Below are 18,448 nucleotides of genomic sequence, written 5' to 3'. Positions count from 1 at the left end.
CAAGTAAAAATAAAAGATACAAATCAAGTAATATAATAAACTGAACAGTAAACAGTAAAACAGTAATAAAATAAGACAGTAAAGAAGAATATTAAATATACCAGTATATACAGAATATACAGACGGAATAAAAATATAAGATAATACTTAAACGTATTGGATATTGCACGGATTAGATATTGCACCAGGTGAATGAATTAAAGTGATCAGAAGTGTTCGTGTTCAAAGTGTTAGTGGTCTACCGAGAGAGCAGTTTGTTGTGCAGCCTGACAGCAGCGGGGAGAAAGGACTTGCGGTACCTCTCCCTCAGACACCGGGGGTGAATCCGCCGGTGACTGATTCAGTATTCAGTATTAATTATCGTGAATATTATTTATTTATTCAGATTCATAAATACCGAAACATATTTCTGATATTAATCCAAAACTGACTCAAATAGCTGAATCATCTATCGGTGACGACATGCAGATCTGGTATTGGATACCAATATTTAAATAAATAACAATTCAGTACATTTTTATCTATGTATTTATTCGTCTAATTTTGTTTCTCAAAGTTAGGAAAGCAATGTTTAAGTCAAGCCTGATTTTTCCTTAGACATAAAATAATGATCATAGGAACTTCCACACAGTGAGGCATACAGTTAATTAATAACACTGGTATCAGATCGGTACTCGGTATATCGGCCGATACACAAAACCCAGGTTTCAAAAAGTCAGATCCTTGTGCCTCTATTTATTTATTTGTATAGTTCATGTGTTTATTTATTACTGTGTTTATTTATACATTCATGTATTTACATACGTACATTTAAAAACGTAGGTGTCATATACTGTATATATTAGTAGCAGTGGCTATAGAAAAAAAAACGTATCACGCATGCGCAACGCGCCATCGAAGGAAATAGTGTAAGAAGTGCGTGAAGTCGATCGGGACTGGACACGGAATCTGAGATTTAACTTGATCCTCGCTCTAGTTTTGAGGATGTAAAACTACAGCTTGCGGACAATGAATTTTACTCGCCATGCTTTTATAAACAGCTGGTGAATTCATGAAGATAATCCAGTAGACATACTGGATCTGCATGCCCCACTGCTGGCCCCATCGGCACGGTAACTTTGGACAGAGGCAGGGCTCTCCTGCTAGCTGCCACACAAGCTAACTCCAGGTAGCGCAACATGCTAACGCTACCTATTTACATTACTTTCATTCGTTTTCAGTTATAAACTGTATAGTGTTTACTCGCCAACCAGTGTGTTTTTACAGTTGCATACGTATCGTACTGTCGAACTAAGGGGTCAGCAAATGCGTGGGCTGCCGCATAATAAACACACGCTTGCTAACCTCGTAGTAGCATGCTACGTTAGCCAGTTTGCTATCATCGGCGTTAGATGTTTTTATTAGCAGGTAACGTTAGCTAGCCAATCCGATGTCAAGTTATTTGAGTGGAAATGGTGTTTCCGGTTAGGCTCTTCAGAGTAAAACCATACTTTAACAGTAATATATACATTAGCAGCCCACAACACCCATTGGAGCCGTTAAATGCATATTACAATCAATATTACTGGCAGAAATATGTGCTTTAAATGCATTGTGAGCAATAATAGTTAATTTAATCGTCCTAATACACTTAATAAGGGTCTTACTTTATGCATTTAAAATATTTCACCTTTATTTTGAAAACAAGAAGTGTTTATTTCCGGCTACCTTCTGTTGTTATGCAGTAACACCCTCTGACCAACGACAGCCTGAGTGGCGCCGCTAGCTCGCTACAAGAGGCACGCGAATACATCAACTTCACCTTTATTTTTATCCTAGAATAAACAGTTCCGGGTTTTTCTGCCCCCAAACGTAAATCCAATGACTGCTGATACTTTGTCATTAAGTCGTTGATAAGCTACCATTATCTCTATACTGCCAAAGACTTCACTTTAATGTTAAGGTTCAAGTCTCCTGCATATCCACATCCAAACAGAAATATTGTGTAATATGTGTACTATTTGAGGTGAATAAAAAAAACTACAGAGACCTTTGTATAACGCTATACAACTGATCAGCACCACGAGCTGGAGCCTCCTAAATGTATCTACAGTTGAATCAACACTTCTCTAAAACAGTTTGATCTAAACTCGCACATTGTCTTCTTTTCAGATCTTGTCACCATTCCTCCTGATGCTGAGAGGCTTGTGGTGACGCATCTGCCTCATCTACAGCTGAATTACTGTGAAGATTGTCTCTCCTCTGGCCTCCTGACAAAGTGAGACTGTCAACATCATATATAATCAGACACAGAAGTCAAGATGTCCATCACTAACACACCTACCAGCAATGATGCCTGCCTGAGCATCGTGCACAGCCTGATGTGTCACAGGCAGGGGGGCGAAAGTGAGACGTTTGCCAAGCGGGCCATCGAGAGCCTGGTGAAAAAGTTGAAGGAGAAAAAAGACGAGCTCGACTCCCTCATCACAGCTATCACCACCAATGGGGCCCATCCCAGCAAGTGTGTGACCATTCAGAGGACCCTGGATGGGCGACTTCAGGTAGGACGATACAGTTATCTGGATTATTCATTTAATAGGATTATCATGTATTTTCTACACATTGGTGTTGACAAGCTCAGGTAAATAATACACCGGTAAACATAAACAACATCCAACATGTGAGATGAGAAACCTGCCAAAATAAAACGTTGCAAGCTGTGGTTTTAAAATGCAATTGTCAGGAAAACGATTTAAGATCTGGGAAATGATAAAGCTAACAGAATATGAGAAGATTCAGAAAATCTCTCTGCATTTAGTGCCTTAGACCAAAGTTGTGCTGGAGCCAATATTTTTACCATTTGTGTAGACGGAACTCGCTTTTTTACCAGACCGGTCAAAGACGAGCTGTATTCCAATAACACTTCGTTTGACCTCAGCTGTGAATTTACAAATTCATTAACTCTTTTCTTGTTTTCTTTCTCTCTCTCTTGTTGTTTGTTCCCCCAGGTGGCCGGACGTAAAGGGTTCCCTCATGTAATCTATGCCCGGCTGTGGCGGTGGCCTGACCTGCATAAGAATGAACTGAAGCATGTCAAATACTGCCAGTTTGCCTTCGACCTCAAGTGTGACAATGTGTGTGTCAACCCCTATCACTATGAGAGGGTGGTGTCTCCTGGCATAGGTGAGCATGGAGAGATATTCAGTGAGTTCACTTTTTGGGTGTTTTCACATCTGTTTAAATGTATATAGGGCTCAATAGAACACGCATGAATAAACAGAGCTGTAAGAAATTCAACCTCAAAGATTCAGTTCTCTTTTATAGTGCACTGAAGACATTTGTCAGCAACACAGTTAGCTTGTGGGCTAAAACATGCAGAGTTACTGGTGTGGTCCTGTAATTTGCTTAAAATAATTAAACTAATGTGACGTTCATTGAAGTCTTAGTGGCATGTGTCTGTTTAGTTATTCCCTTTGTTGTAGATTGGCATTGTCAGTCACCTGTTCTACCTCTTCCTCGATCCACAGACTTATCCGGACTGACACTGACCAGCTCTGGTCCCAGCTCTGCACTGATGGTGAAGGACGAGTATGATTTTGATGGGCCGCAGAGTCTGCCCTCAATCGAGGGAGGGCACTCCATCCAGACCATCCAGCACCCTCCATCCGCCGGCTGCCCGGCCCCCTCTGAACCATTTGCGACCCCGAACCTGCTCCCACCGGCTGAGGCCTCCACCTCTGCCTCAACATCGTCCTTCCCCGCCATTGCTGCTGGATCAGGCAGTAAGATACAGTTGTAAAATATCCCCGTGTGTGCTTGTTTGTCCTCATGTCTTTGTATGTTTGTACATGCAATATGTGTGTGTGTGTGTGTGTTTGACAGTTAAAGACTTTCTTGTCTCATTTTAAATTTTTGGCAGTAGATTTGTGAGTTTGTACTTTTTATTGTAACTATCTGCGGGTCTCTTATTCTCCTAGGTGCCAGCTCAAACTGGTCTAGGAACAGCAGCTTCACATCCAACATACCCCACCACACCAACGGCCATCTACAGCACCACCCTCCTATGCCACATCCGACACACTACTGTAAGTACACACTGTCACTACAGCTGTAACTCACTCCACAGACTTTATTGCATACTGGGATGTTCAGAAAAAGTGCAAAGTGGGTGATCTCTGCCATGACTGTGTTTCTCTCAGGGCCCGTGCATAATGAGCTGGCCTTTCAGCCTCCGATATCCAGTCATCCAGGTGAGAACACACAATCCACACGTACATAACCCCTGGACAGAATGTTTAGGACTGATATATTAGAAAACAGTTTGAACAGTGTATCTTTATTTCCACATTTTAGTCCCAAACTTAGATCAACTTAGGCAAGTTTATGTTACAGCATGAAGTGAAAATATTTGTTAAATAATGGTTTCAGTCATTTATTTAAATTTTGCTTATTTGTCATCATTTCATATCTATGACTATGAAAACAAAAGTCACAATAGTTTCATGTTAACTTTGACCATTTTCCATTCATGACACAAACCCATTGACATCCCTCCTCCTGCTTCAGCTCCTGACTACTGGTGCTCCATTGCCTATTTTGAGATGGACGTTCAGGTCGGGGAGACGTTTAAGGTGCCCTCCTCTTGCCCCACCGTGACTGTGGATGGCTACGTCGACCCCTCAGGAGGAGACCGCTTCTGCTTGGGCCAGCTCAGCAACGTACATCGCACTGAGGCGATTGAGAGAGCAAGGTAGGGGACGACCTTATCACCCTCAGCATTTAGAGCAACACATTTAAAACCTGGCTGCTAATGTACTTTCTAAAAATAACTCATTCTTTCCCTGTTGTCTTTATTCCCCGGCTCTCTCCCAGGCTTCACATCGGTAAAGGGGTTCAGCTGGAGTGTAAGGGCGAGGGCGATGTGTGGGTGCGATGCCTCAGTGACCACGCGGTGTTTGTTCAGAGTTACTACCTGGACCGAGAGGCAGGCCGAGCCCCCGGAGACGCCGTTCACAAAATCTACCCCAGCGCTTACATCAAGGTATGGAATGTAAAACGAGGACATGTCTCAAGGTTGACGTTTCAACTGCTGCGTGTCTGAAAAAAATATCTCTGCTTTAGTCCTCCATTGGAAAACATCATTCAGTATTTACGTTCCTGATTTCTGCTGAATGTACAGCATTGATGGTCTCTTCTCTGCTGCCAGGTGTTTGACCTTCGGCAGTGCCACAGACAGATGCAACAGCAGGCTGCTACAGCTCAGGCAGCAGCTGCAGCACAAGCAGCCGCTGTGGCCGGGAATATACCTGGCCCTGGATCAGTTGGCGGAATAGCTCCAGCTATTAGTAAGATACTGTTGACTGCACATGCACAGATGCACATTCACGCACACAGAGACAGTGGGAAGTAAAGGCGGGGTGGTCTGATGTACTTGCATATGTAAAGAATGGAGGAATGCTCAGACAGATGTTTAACCTGATGTTCATTTATATAAAAACTCCAATCAATATGCTCTGGTAAAACTAATGTAATGTTACAGAAGTACACGGTTCTATTGGTTCCTATTGGATGATGAATATTTGCTCATGTTTGCTTCATCGCTCCAAAAGATGACTCTGGAAGTTCTGCAGTTGTTACTTTCACATCAACAATTTTTTATTAGAGACAAGTGGTTAATAGGACTATTTTCATTATCAAATTAATCTGCCAGTCATTTTCTTGATTGAAAGCTTAATGATTTGTTTTCGTTTTATTTCTTAAAATAGTGCCCTATTTCACATCTCCAGATTGCTTCTGTCCAAAGATTTACAGTTTACTGTCATTAAAGTCTGAGAAAACCAGCAAGTATAGATACCGTTTAGAAGCTACAACCTGTGAAACTTTGCAATGACAAAGACATTGTCAGTTGCCAATAACTTTCCATAGATCTGTTAATTGTTTCAGCTCAATTTAATAGTACTAAATCACACTTAAATGGATGTTTTATTCTTGGGTTTCTCTCTCAGGTCTGTCAGCAGCAGCTGGTATCGGGGTAGACGACCTCCGCAGGCTGTGTATTCTCAGGATGAGTTTCGTGAAGGGCTGGGGGCCCGACTACCCCCGCCAGAGCATCAAGGAGACCCCTTGCTGGATCGAGATCCACCTGCACAGAGCTCTACAGCTACTGGACGAGGTTCTGCACACCATGCCTATAGCAGACCCGCAACCTCTGGACTGAGCATCGCACTGCAGCCATACAGTGGCAATGGAAAGTCTTCCTCGGTGAACTGTTGCGGGTGGAGAAGCCGGTGAAACAGCTGTGACACTGAAGCTGTCTCACGTGAAACAAAAGAAGACAAACCTTCAGGTGTGTTTCAGGCACCTTTGTGCACTGTGGCGCCTACTTTTGCTTTTTCTTTTTTTTTAAGCAAGAGTGACACTAAAATGAGCCAAAGCCATACATCAAAGATATCTTCATCTTTATTTTTGATAGATGGCTTTGATTTTTAATGACTGGAATATGATCAACTGTATGACTAGAAAAAGACTTCACAGATAACGATGGTTACAAAGCACCACAACATGCACGTCGATGACCTGCAGATCCCATGAAACTGGAATGTACAGCGACTACTGACGGACATTAGAGTCAGTGCTGTACCGCTGTGGAATGAGACGGCTCTCGCATCCAGTGATGAAGCACCAGCGTGCTGCTGGTGCTCCATGCGATCGGCGCTCGACGTCACGTCGGTAGCTGCCTCTCAGATGCTGGACAGGGTTGAGAGGACCGCCCGGCTTGGATCAGGTCGTACTAGACGCCCACGGGAATATCACAGTGAGCGGAAGGACGAGCACCGCGCCTAAAGCCGCCTCTAACCCGCCGAACTGAAACACGGTCAAGTCAATGGACTCTTCTAGGTCAGGTGTTGTCAAAGTATGGGTTTGGACCTTATAACTGGTTTGGCAAGACAAAGTACTTTTTACTCGGTGATATACTGTAAGTCTCGTGTGATCATGAGAGTTCAGGTCAGCTGCTGGACCCAATCATGTTCATTTGGAGGTTTCTTTAACTTTAAATGTGATTTATTTGTATTTGTTTTGATTTTTATCTCCAAGCATACCTGACTCTTCACACTTGTTGAGAATCATTGTACTGAAATATCGTATGACTTGCAGTCCACGTATATGCTACTTGATCCAGGTCTCTTGTGTGTAGTTTACTGACAAAGATACGTGAATTGAAGACGGTGTCCCAGCAATATTGAAATATTTTCTTGGTTTTGTTTTTATCAATTGATTTGTATTATATTTGTCGCACTTTATTTTTAATTTTTCCTTGTTTTTAATGCAATAACCCTAATTTAGAGGTGGCTGTCCTGCAATACGGAAAGGGAGAGAACGGACTGATTTAGATTTATTTTGTAGGAGTGTGAGCAGAGGCAACTTTGTGAGGCATTTGTACTGAAAACATTTGTAACACTAAGACATCTTAGTTCTCTCTATAGGCATTGACACACACTGGTAGGGTTTCTTTTGTTTTCTTTCCTTTTAAATCCATGTAAATAATGTTGTTTTTGAAATGCATGTCAATATGCGCATGAATTTGAATGGTAATTAGACACCATTACATCCCCCCCCCCCCCAATTTTTAAATACAGTACTTCACAAACTGGATTATGTGAGAAGAGCTGTGTGTGTGTGTGTGGTGTATGAGAACATTCAAGGGAAACCGCGGGACGCTACACAGTCATTACTGATGGAAATGATTGAATTCTGTTGTATAAACTCAGTGTTTTTTTGCAGACAGGCTCCTAAAGAAGGCAACTTGTCTCCTGAGAGCTCATTTTCATACAATAACACCATCAGTTATGTGTGCAGCCTCTCTTTGACAGTAAAATGAGTTCAAGCGTATCATATTGACACAGAAATAGTTATTTCAATGCATGTGATGCATTATGTTACTGCTTCTAAGGCATTGTTACAGATTAAGCACATTTCATCTACACATGTTGACTCTTCTGTTCATACATTATCTATCTGATCATCTGCATATGACAAGACGTGTTTATGTCCCTAAACAGGTGTGTTTTTTTATTTTTTATAATTCTGTCTTGCAGATGAAAAATACAAATTGGTTTCTTCGAGGTTTAGTTGAAATTTGCGGGGTTTTTTTGTCACGAGACGATCCACTTTGCTCTCCAACTGATGGAGCAAAACTAAGCAGCAGAGGGTTGCTTTCGCTCCTCTCTGTCCCAGCTGTCATTATTTCACTATAATTAGTTTAAAAGGGTTGTCCTACATCAGGTATTAAGAGTCAGTTAATAGTGAATGGTAGGAAACTTATCTTATGATAATGTAACTGAATGAACTGCTGAATTCTGTCCAGAGAAATAATCTATCATGTTCTGTTGTGCTTCATGGTGGTCAGATGTTTTTATAATACTTGCAGTTATTATAGGAGCCTATGAAGACACGGCTCACATGAGTTGCTGTGGACTACTGTGACAGATTGCAGATATGCATTTTACCTGTATTTCTTATGCGAGTCTTTAATTAAACATGGCCTGATATTCTCTAAGTGGTGACCTCTATCTTTTCTCAACAAGCTAACATGTTTACGATGGAATTAGTACAATTTAATGTTTTGTATTTAATAACACTTCAGCCCAGGTATGAAGGTGGATGAAGCTATACTGGGAATTACGTGGGTCAACAGACCTTTCTTTCAGAGGACAATTTGACGTCTCAGCAGAAAAAGCTAGTCTTTAACTTAACATGAATGATGGCTGCATTACACTACGGGAAGGTCCTGGGATTTTCTGCTATGACGTGTCAAAATGTCTGCTCTGAAAAAGGTCTACATACGAATCCTCATCCTTAACGCATACAGCAGGAGAGTTTACGCACGCCCACACTGGCCTGAGGTCGAATCAGCACAAATAGAAATCACCTGTGTGGCTAGGCGTGTGTAGCGCCTGCATATCAGTCTTTGTCCAAATGGGTTTTGCTGTACGAGATTCAAACAGGTGAAGACAGTTTGACAATTTAGTCAAGTTAAACCATAACACATCGGAATAGCACAGGTAAAATATTGATGGTGGCTGAATTCCATTCAGCTTATGGAGTTTGTGCCTCCGTGGTTTGTAACCAGTAAACTTGTACATTTGCATATTTGGTGAAATGGCCTCCGGGAGATGAGTGCAAGCTCAAAAACATTAAAACAGCGTTTTACAGAATGAATGAAACACCAGTCAAGACACATTTTAAAATGAAACAGTCTTTATTAAGTAACTTTAATATCAGAAAAATAAAACTCTTAAATTCTCTTTACAGCAAATATATAATATCAGTGCTTTGGCCGCAATAACTTAAAAGGCCGTTATAAAATATTCTGCTTTTAAACTCCTGACTCAATTTGAAGAATTCATATGCCATAAGACTCCCCCTACATATACATAACAAAATTGTAGTAAAATTAGCAAATACTTTGAACTGTTGGTACATCTTAACAATATATGTATTTATATATAAGATACATTTGACAGTATACCGTTCTGAATTTGGTGGTGTACAGACAGGACAGGCAGCTTGAATCCGTGGCCTTTTTACAGTGTGACGTTTTACATTGGCGGTACATTATGAAGACATGCTTGTGATGCACAGTCCATTTTCCACAGCTATTAATACTATTATCATCATCACCATCATGATCAATACTGTAAACTAATTACTAGACTACAAGCAGATAGCATCCACACGCTCCTCCTGCAACATCTCTGGGTTTCCAACTCTTCATTCACTCACAGAAAAAGTAAAAATCTTATTGTAAACATTTTAATAGAGATATATTTATGTATATATATGAAATGTAACAAAATAAAAATAAGATCTGTATATTTATCAGTCATTAAAAGTAATATCATAAAATACAAACAAACATGTCAATGGATTCATGTCGATAAACTGTATTGCATTCCCCGAGAGAGAGAGCGAGAGAGCGAGTTGTATCTTTGTAGCGCTGAGAGAAGTCAAATAAAAAAAGGACGGCTAAAAACCAGAGGGGGCAGAAGAAAATGGGGTTTTTTTTGCACTTTTGGGATTCATTCGGTTCCATTTTCCTCGAGAAAGCTCAAATCATCCACAAAAGACGATATTTAAGATACAGAGCCAAGCTTCAGAGTAACTCAAAAATACTGTTCACAGCTGGAATGCTAGACGGACTGTGGTCCAATGTCCACAAAGTAAAGCAACATTATTGACCTTATGTAGTGTCGGCACAGAGTCCAGGATGAAATCATTCCAGCTGCTGCCCCTCCCCAAATGTCCGTCGACTCATCCACTCCTGTAAAACAAGGTCTTGAGACAGTGATGTTTAAAGCTGAGCTTTTGAGATGATTTCCACCATTTGCACCGTTTCTTCACTTTTCAGGCGGAGGAACGGACAGATGCACACATTGAAGGCGGGGGGGGGGGGGGGGGGGGGGGGGACAAAAGCCTGACTGTTATTGGAATCCAACTTGTCAATAGTGTGATAAGACATGGGGATGGATGGATGGATGTGCTTAGTGGGGCACAGGACAATAGCATGAGAAGCAAAGTGTGTGCCATTGAAAACATCTCATCATAATGAGGTTTAGCACAGACTGAAATGTAGTCAAAAAAACAGAAGGGATGTTTCGGCCGACACGTTAAGCCAAAGATAGTTTGAGCTCGGTAATTACAACCGGAGGAGCTTCATTTATCTAGTGCTTCCTCGGGTAGTCGACATACCGAGACCATTTTTGCATAGGCCTGGGGAGACGTGGGGGGGGGGGGGGGGGGGGGGGGGGGGCAACGCCTCAGTCCTGCATCCATTGGAATTATTTCGCTGACTGCGAGGATATAAAATGGCGGTGACGAGACAGCCACAGGGTGGAGCAGTTCAGCGGAGAGGATGCTAAAGAGGCGGCTGAAACGTCTGTCGGGGATTTGTTCCAGATTACAGACGTCTCCAGAATATAGTTTGGTAGAATGTCAGCTCTTTTGGCTCCTAGTTGAATTGTTACTACTTATTAGCCATACTCACTAAAGATGTGACTGTAATACAGGAGGGGGGGGGGGGGAGCTGTGCATATCTTTCTGGCAGGAAACAAACCTGGTTTCCCAAAACAAGAAAATAAAAATAAAAAAAGACAACGAAAAAAATAAAAAACACGATACGGTAAAAATTATGGAAACAGAAATAAAATGGGATTGTTTGGTGTTTCAAAAGATAAAGCAATAGGTGACAAATAATGTAGAAAGGCTCAACAGAAATAGGAAGCAAAAGAAAACATCCCTGTGATATAACCTTCGCTCAACCGAGATGCATTTAAGAAATCGAACCTCGACGAATACATTAAGACCTCAGTCTGTCAGCTTGTGTTCTTTTGAGCAAAGATCTGGATTTTGTAGATAGTGTTGTCAGTTAATTACAGGCTTTCCAAAAAAAGGCCACAAGTTTGTTTTAAGACATAGCAACACTGTGCGCCTGCTGAAGCAGTTGTTTTTCTTCACTCGGAACGGAATTAGGCACAGGTTTACCGTAAACAATGATTCTAAAAAGGTAGAAATGGAAAGCAACACGTGGCAATACTGAAGTGGTGCAACATCCTGTGACGGTACTCTCCAAAAAGCAGCTACCTACCACCTGTTGGTTCTAGTCTGGGAAAGAAACAAGAAGGTTGCCATTGGGAGTGTGACATCTGTGCCGTGGCAGGTTTGACCCACTTGGTTTAAAAACCCTGTTAATATCAGCAAAATATCAAAACAAAAAAATCAGATTTATGATCCGGAGCATGTAAACATCGTATCCCATTTAAAGTAGCACAGATACACTAAATAGCCCGATATTTATGCAAATGCTGTGGGACAGAGTAGCACCTGCCAGAATAATGCAGCAGATGTACATTATATCCAGTTTACTGTGGTAGGCATTTTAAATCTTTGTTAACCAGAATACAATTACCGTAGTATTCATCTGAGGAACTCGCTATTTGTAAACATGCTCATCGGCTCTTTTTCCTTAAAGTTCGCTATAAGCACAATAATTGAGGCATATGGGCGGGGCCATATTGCAGCACTTAAAATCAACCGTAGCAGCATCTTTTTCTTCTATTGAACAAACCTTTTGAGATGTAGACCTAAAATAACTTTGACCCGAAAGCGAACACTATGTATCTAATAGAATTTAAAGTACATTTAAAATGTTTGATAAAATATAGGTAGTCAGAAACCGATGATTAGATGCTGAAGGGAGAAGATGTAAATCAAAAAACATGAATCCCAGCCCACCCAATGCTACACGGAGGGTTTTCCGACCCTCCCATTGATCGATCGATCAATAACGGAAGAAGACTTCACAATAGCAGGCACATGAGCGGGCTGACCCCCCCCCGAACCCATGCCCTAAATACAGATCATTCCTAATTCACCCATCATTCCTCACCTTTGTCGACCAAACGCCAGCTTGGACAAAACAAGGGTGAGGACACACCTAGACACTGATTCAGGGTCAGTTTTGTAATTTCCCCACAGATGTTATGAATTGGAAGTGTGGGGAGGCTGAACCCCAATCAGCCATCAATGCAAGTAAATGGATTCAAATCACATGTTGCGGAGCTGAATGGCCTGTGTGACCGGGGACAGGCACACGGGGCAAACGGCATCTGGACCCCGGCAAATATGGGTGGCACAATCTAGACAGAAGAGGTTATGGCCGCAGGGAACCAAGGCAGCGATCACCTGGTTATCCATACAGTGGATGCATATCTCCTGCCCTCTCGCCGCCGATCCGAGCCCCGGCCGATAGAGGAGAGAGGATTCGGGAGGGGACGAAGAGGAGGCGGTGCTTTCACTGGAAGAGGAGAAGGCCGAGCTGTAAGAGGGGAACCTGTGGGCATCGAGGGCTCCAGCTGAGCCGAAAGGCCCTCGGTGTACCCGCTGGGCCTGAGGGTGCTCCAGGGCTTCTGTCCCAGAGAAGGTCGGAGAGAGCCGGGGCGTCCCAGGCTGGCTGGTCTGGAGACAATTAAAAACAGTCATTAGAGAACATGAACATAGCATTTTGAAATGTATGAATCAACATAAGGGATTATTATCAATTTCTGGGCAGTCAGTGTCACTGCACTGATTTTGTCTTTGTCTATTGTCCACAATAAAAGGCAAAAGCCTAAACTAACCTGGTCATAACAGGAGGCCATAAATTGTATGCACCTGTTGAGTTTCACCTACCTGAGATTGACACGCATCAAAGGTCTGGGGGGGCTGGTGGTCCACATAGGGGCTCCAGATCTGTGGCTGTGCAGCAGGGTGCGAGGCTTGGGCAGTGGAGATGGTTAACGGGTCAAATCCTGAGGACGAGCCTCCACCTGCCAGGTTGACCAGCTCATCGGGCCCCACGGGGAGAAGGCTCTCGCCAAACCAGAAAGTTGTACCGGCGCCATTACTGTTGTTGTTGTTGTTGGAATTTGCATTAAACTGACAGGTTGGGCTTAAATCGGCAACCCGGTTAGCATTACCGCTGCCGTAGACGGAATCAGCCGAGCTGGAGCCGCTGCCCAGGGAGCTGGAGCTGTCGTTGCGGTAGGTGGAAGACATCCTGACACCACTGTTAATATTGCTATTTATTCGCTGAGTACCGTTGATGCCCATTGGCAGCAAGCCGCCGCCGCCACCACCACCACCGGGGGATGATGCCCCTGCATGAAGCCACGCGGCGTCCCCCAACCCAGCCTGTGCTGCAGCATTTTCAAAGCTGACGTCTGTCCCGTTGAACTGAAAGTCATTGTTGTCGACACCAGGAGCCTCGATGCCGCCGCAGGTTCCTGTGCGGAGGGCGATGTGCGCCTCTATCTCATCCCTCGCCCGGTCCACGTTCTCCGGCATCCCGGTGACCTCGAACACCGGCTCTTTGTCCCGACTCGGCGTCACAATGTAGGTGTGGGTCTGTTGCTGGATACGTTTGATGGTTGCCCCTGAAAGATATGACCAGACCAAGACCCTCATACTTAAACACTTGTAAGCTGAACACCGAGTCTAAATAACGCCTCTGGCCACATGGCTACTGGAGTGTCAGGAGTTCACCATTACATTTAGTTTGACCATTCCTCAGAAACATACATCTGAGCATAACTACGGCCCATTGAAGAAGAGAAAAGAAGAGTAAAGATTCAAGATGAATAGTTAAGTATTAATAGTGCTGAATGTAGCTGGAGAACAGATCTCTTTGTACTTCTGAGCTGCAGCTTGACCTGCGTGTGTCAAAGCAGAGTACCGGTAATACTAAAGACTGCACAGACACATTCATAGCATTCTATATTTTCAGTAAAGACACTTTACTGACACAAGTGTATCGTCATTGTGACTTGTTACCTCACGGCACATGGTTGAGAACCATTGCACTTCAACTTAAAAATCAACCCCAGGACTTGCTGACACTGAGGTGGTAATGTCAACGGGGCAAGCGGGTTAAAGGCTCGGTGAGAACAAACCGTAACCGTCTGAAGTAAAGCAGAGCATGGTCAAACTCAAGACGCAACTTAAGACTCTTGATTAGACAATTCACACTTTTCTTTAAATGCTCAGAAAGACAGAAAGAGGATATTTATAGGCTACTACAGAAATGTGGCTCATTTATGAATCTGAACACAAGCAGAGCATTACTTTCAAAAATCAAATATGAACAAATCCATCTGTTCCCACGTCACCCAAAGCCTCAATTTCATAGTTTGAAAATCAGGAAAAAATTGAAATATAGTGCCTTATTGTAAACACTCAAGCTGTTCCTTACATTTTTAAAATCAAAGCACAAATCTTAATAGAACTATTGAAGCACACCTGTCCATACCGGTGTTTGCTAGCATTTTACAAGCGTGTCGTTTTCCCATTGATGCTAAAAATCGCTGTCAAAACTAATGAAGAGTCTCTTTAACATGAAGTCCAGCAACTGGAACACACAACCGGAATACACAACCTATCTGAACACGAGCATGAATTATAAATACCCACCTTTGGGACCCACGACCAGCCCTACAACACGATATGGTACCCGCACCTGTAGGGTTGAAATAACACATGGTTACTACACACACTTTAAACGACAGACACAAAAACAGAAAACACAAAGAGCCTCCTTTAAGGAACCAGTGTACTAGAAGTTAACATACACAAGACGTGGTTATTATAATGACTGCATTAAATGTGATTCACTGCATGAGAATGTCCGTCTACTCATGATCGTGTTAGTAGCTGACCTGAATGGTCGTCTGTCCGGGTAGAGAGGGGGTCCCTGGACTGGTGGCAGCAGCCAGCGGGCCCGTCTTGTTTCGAGAGGCTCTGATGAGGGAGAAGTGCTCGGCTGCAGACAGGATCTCCCTCTTCGCCATGGCCACGTCTTCCTTGCGCCCCGTCACAACAAAGACGGGCTGCTCCCCCCTCACTGGTGTCTTGATGTAGGTGTTGGTCTTGGCTCGAAGTGCCTTAATCTTACAGCCTGTCAGAGGAAAAAGACAAGGAAAGACATGTCACTTTTAAAATGTATCACACTGCATTACACACGCGTGGTAATAAACTTTGATGTTAAACTGATAAACGATTATGGCATACGCAATCTCAGCTTCCAGTAACCCGTGGCCTTTAAAAGTTGCACGTCTTATACATTAGATATTCCTTTCAGCTGTGGTTGAGAGTCCAGCATCGTTACCAGAGCCATTTCCTGTTGTTGCCAACACTGCAGTCTGTGTGCACCCCCCCCCCCCCCCTGGTCTCAAAGACGACATAATAACATTCTCCCAACCCTGGCACTGAATTATGTAAAGTGTGTGGAACAGACCAAAGATAAAGGCGCCGGGTATCTGAGAAAGGACCTGTGTTTGGGTGAACTGTTGAGGTGAGCTATAACTATAACCTGCAGCTGATGTGGCAATGCAATGGTGACCAACACACACACACACACTGCTCCTCATGTTCTCCTCCGAGACAAAGCAGAGCCTGGTTATGCACGGCACGGCTTGGGACAAGTCCACGTTCCGCGAAGCACAGACTCCGCCATCAATAATACAGACGAGCTGTCAAAGCGAGAAGACGCAGATGGATCTGCTGGTTCGTCAAACGTGTGATGCGAACTTTTGTTGAGGGTGTTGGGCGAGTTGACCCACTTAAAAAGCGCGCTAAGCTAGTTTAGTCTCCGGCTAACCGCGGTCTGAAGAACCGAGGTGAGTTTTAACGTTGACTGGAGGTCATTTCGTCAGTGGTTGAACTAGTCAAATGTTCCACGTGAAACAATGCCACTTGTAAAGATGTTAGCTAGTTGTGTAATGTAAAATAGCGCTTTGGTGCCAACAATAAGTTCACGTTACTAGCTAACAGTTGGCTAACACGTATTGAATAGGTAACAGTGTCGTATATTCAAATATTTAGTCGGAATCGTTTAATCCGTTTGTTATATTTCATGGCCTGTTTTAGTTATTGTGTGTATCGTATTTAACTTTACCGCTGACTGAACTATCTTCCCACAGAGTTTCTTCCAAACTCCTCTTAGCAACTTAACCGGGAGTTAGCTAATGGGTCGAACTGAAACCCTAATAATATAATTATAAACGACAACGACTCACCCTGTCTGCCCACGATCTCTGCGACGTGCTCGGAGCTCGGCACCGCCACACACTCCGTCGTGTTGACGCTCTTTCTCCGAGCCAACAGCGACGCCTCGGCCTCGTAGCCCGGCTCCCCGTACACACCGGGCGGTAGCACCGCCATGCTACCAGCCGGTGGTAGTCCGGTATCGTCCCGCTCGTCTCCGTTGTACAACAAGACCGTCTCGATGTGCGGCGGCGGCTCCATCCCGGAGATACACGGCCCTGGTTGGAGGTGTTGGTGGCGGTGGGCCTGCGCTAGAAACGAGGAGTCGGTTATAACTTCAGGCTCTTCGTCCTCGGCCATGTTGTTTACTTCATCTCCAGAGGGCGGCCGATGCAGGGGCTTCAAGTCGAGGACAGTACCGAGGAGGTTGAAGTGAGAAACCGGGGGGAGCTGGTGGATGTGGTGATGATAAGGGAGGCTCTCGTCTACTTGTTCGGAGGTCTGGCTCTGGTGGTGCTCCTCGAGGCCCATGCCGGCGAAAGCGTGCACTAGCGGCGGCGGGACCTCGGACTCTCCCTCGTCGGCCTCCAGTAAAGACGTGCTGCTCGGCATGATGACAAACTGTTGGCGTTAAACAGGAATCGATAAGAAAAATGAATCAAATTCGTTTTGGGTTTACAAAAAAATAAAAAGCGACCAGCGCCTGTTGAGATGGAATGTGTGGCTTTTGTTTTGTCTTCCAGCTCTCCATGCAGCCCTCCCTGCACTGTAATCTCGTGTTGCTGGTTCACGCGAGACTTTGTTTTTGGCGTCAGACGTGTATTCACAACTGTCAGGAAGACGCACTCAGCGCGCAGTGGTGTGGTATGAGTCATTATAATATATTAATACATATATTGGTGCCCATCTGCCGGTGGGTTACACACCCCGACGCATTGGGTAAATAATTCAGTGAGGCTTCAGAGACAACCATTGTGGCTCTCTACACAGAGCTGTACTTGGAGGGATCAAGAGAAAACAACAGAAATAAGTAAAGTTGTATTACAAGCTCAGTGAATTAGCTAGTGCAGAAGCAGCCAATAGACCAATGTATGAACAGCTAGGAGCTACCATGAATGTACGCTCGGGCCAAAGGTGCTGTTTCTTTAATTTCAAGAAGATGCTGATTTGATGAAAGTAGGACCACAACATTCCTCCAGTGGCGGGCTGTCAGGGCCTGCAAGGCCTTCTCTGCTGGCCTAAACAGAATGACAAAGCTATTTATATTTTAAAATGATCATTTATTTTATAATTTAATAATTTTTCTTAAATGCATTACATGTATTGTAATTTATAAAAATATTTTTCCCATTATCTTATTTTCTCATTGCACAGCTACTGTCTTCCTCAGTTGCTCTCAGTTGCTCTCAGATCTCACCTCTGTGTGTCTATGTAAGAACAGAGCCAGATGCCTGCAGACTCGGCTCTGCCGCCAGTGCAGATTAAAGTACATGGGGACGATATTGTTGATTGTCATAGTGTTCAGCCAATCAGATCTTTAGTTTGACATGTTGGGCGTATTCTTTGACGTGGCAGCGGCCGCTAGCGGCCTATAATGACGTCAGCATTACGTGCAGCTCGGTGTTCATCTGTAGCTTTACCGCTAGGTGCAGTGTGCTGTGATTGGTCAGTGGGCGAGCATGTGACTAAAGTGAAACTTGTGCTTGCTAGCAGAACTGAGGTTGTTAGCAGTCAGAGTTCAGTTGGAAAGATATGGAAGAAATGATGGCATTTTTAGGTTTTTTTACTTAGCTTTGTTTTGTTAACATCAAATGGCGGAAGGACGAGAAGCTGATTTAGTGGCGGAGTTACTGGGAACGCCTTTCTCAAGAAGGACATTAAGCTGCCTGAGCAA

The 18,448-nt window shown here is 43.7% G+C and overlaps 2 protein-coding genes across 4 annotated transcripts; one reads left to right on the top strand and one right to left on the bottom strand.

The window, feature by feature from the left end:
* The first annotated feature begins 947 nt into the window (after positions 1-947).
* On the top strand, positions 948-8,531 carry LOC306779258 (mothers against decapentaplegic homolog 4-like). 3 transcript variants are annotated; one of them, XM_079271106.1, is made up of 10 exons: positions 948-1,112; positions 2,152-2,540; positions 2,988-3,183; positions 3,507-3,761; positions 3,957-4,064; positions 4,179-4,229; positions 4,546-4,729; positions 4,852-5,020; positions 5,186-5,324; positions 5,985-8,531. In XM_079271106.1, exons 2-10 carry the CDS (start codon positions 2,301-2,303, stop codon positions 6,194-6,196), a joined length of 1,554 nt encoding a protein of 517 aa, XP_079127232.1. In that variant the 5' UTR covers positions 948-1,112; positions 2,152-2,300; the 3' UTR covers positions 6,197-8,531. The 3 variants fall into 3 exon arrangements, with proteins under 3 accessions (XP_079127232.1, XP_079127233.1, XP_079127231.1); XM_079271107.1 differs by having other exon boundaries at positions 948-1,168; positions 2,988-3,162; XM_079271105.1 differs by having other exon boundaries at positions 948-1,168.
* A 4,010-nt stretch (positions 8,532-12,541) lies between these two features.
* LOC306778260 (RNA-binding protein MEX3B-like) lies at positions 12,542-17,289 on the bottom strand. The gene is made up of 5 exons (XM_079269708.1): positions 16,587-17,289; positions 15,228-15,466; positions 14,983-15,028; positions 13,207-13,949; positions 12,542-12,993 (listed from the first exon to the last, which is right to left on the bottom strand). The coding sequence occupies exons 1-5, from the start codon at positions 17,164-17,166 to the stop codon at positions 12,583-12,585; spliced, it is 2,019 nt and encodes a 672-aa protein (XP_079125834.1). The 5' UTR covers positions 17,167-17,289; the 3' UTR covers positions 12,542-12,582.
* Positions 17,290-18,448: the final 1,159 nt, after the last annotated feature.

This window comes from Melanostigma gelatinosum (genome assembly GCF_949748355.1).
Source record: "Melanostigma gelatinosum genome assembly, chromosome: 6".
Lineage (NCBI taxonomy): Eukaryota > Metazoa > Chordata > Actinopteri > Perciformes > Zoarcidae > Melanostigma > Melanostigma gelatinosum.
The sequence above is the reverse complement of the archived record's forward strand: the minus strand, read 5'-3'. Positions and strand labels throughout refer to the sequence as shown.

Bases quoted from the DNA above. Each gene is read 5' to 3' on its own strand.
- LOC306778260 (XM_079269708.1), bottom strand. From the start codon at position 17,166: ATGCCGAGCAGCACGTCTTTACTGGAGGCCGACGAGGGAGAGTCCGAG. The intron at 13,950-14,982 runs GTGGGTATTTAT...CATATCTTTCAG, and splicing joins GCTGGTCGTGGGTCCCAAAG to GGGCAACCATCAAACGTATC. The intron at 12,994-13,206 runs GTAGGTGAAACT...AATTGTCTCCAG, and splicing joins TTGATGCGTGTCAATCTCAG to ACCAGCCAGCCTGGGACGCC.
- LOC306779258 (XM_079271106.1), top strand. From the start codon at position 2,301: ATGTCCATCACTAACACACCTACCAGCAATGATGCCTGCCTGAGCATC. The intron at 3,762-3,956 runs GTAAGATACAGT...TTATTCTCCTAG, and splicing joins CATTGCTGCTGGATCAGGCA to GTGCCAGCTCAAACTGGTCT. The intron at 4,730-4,851 runs GTAGGGGACGAC...GCTCTCTCCCAG, and splicing joins GAGGCGATTGAGAGAGCAAG to GCTTCACATCGGTAAAGGGG.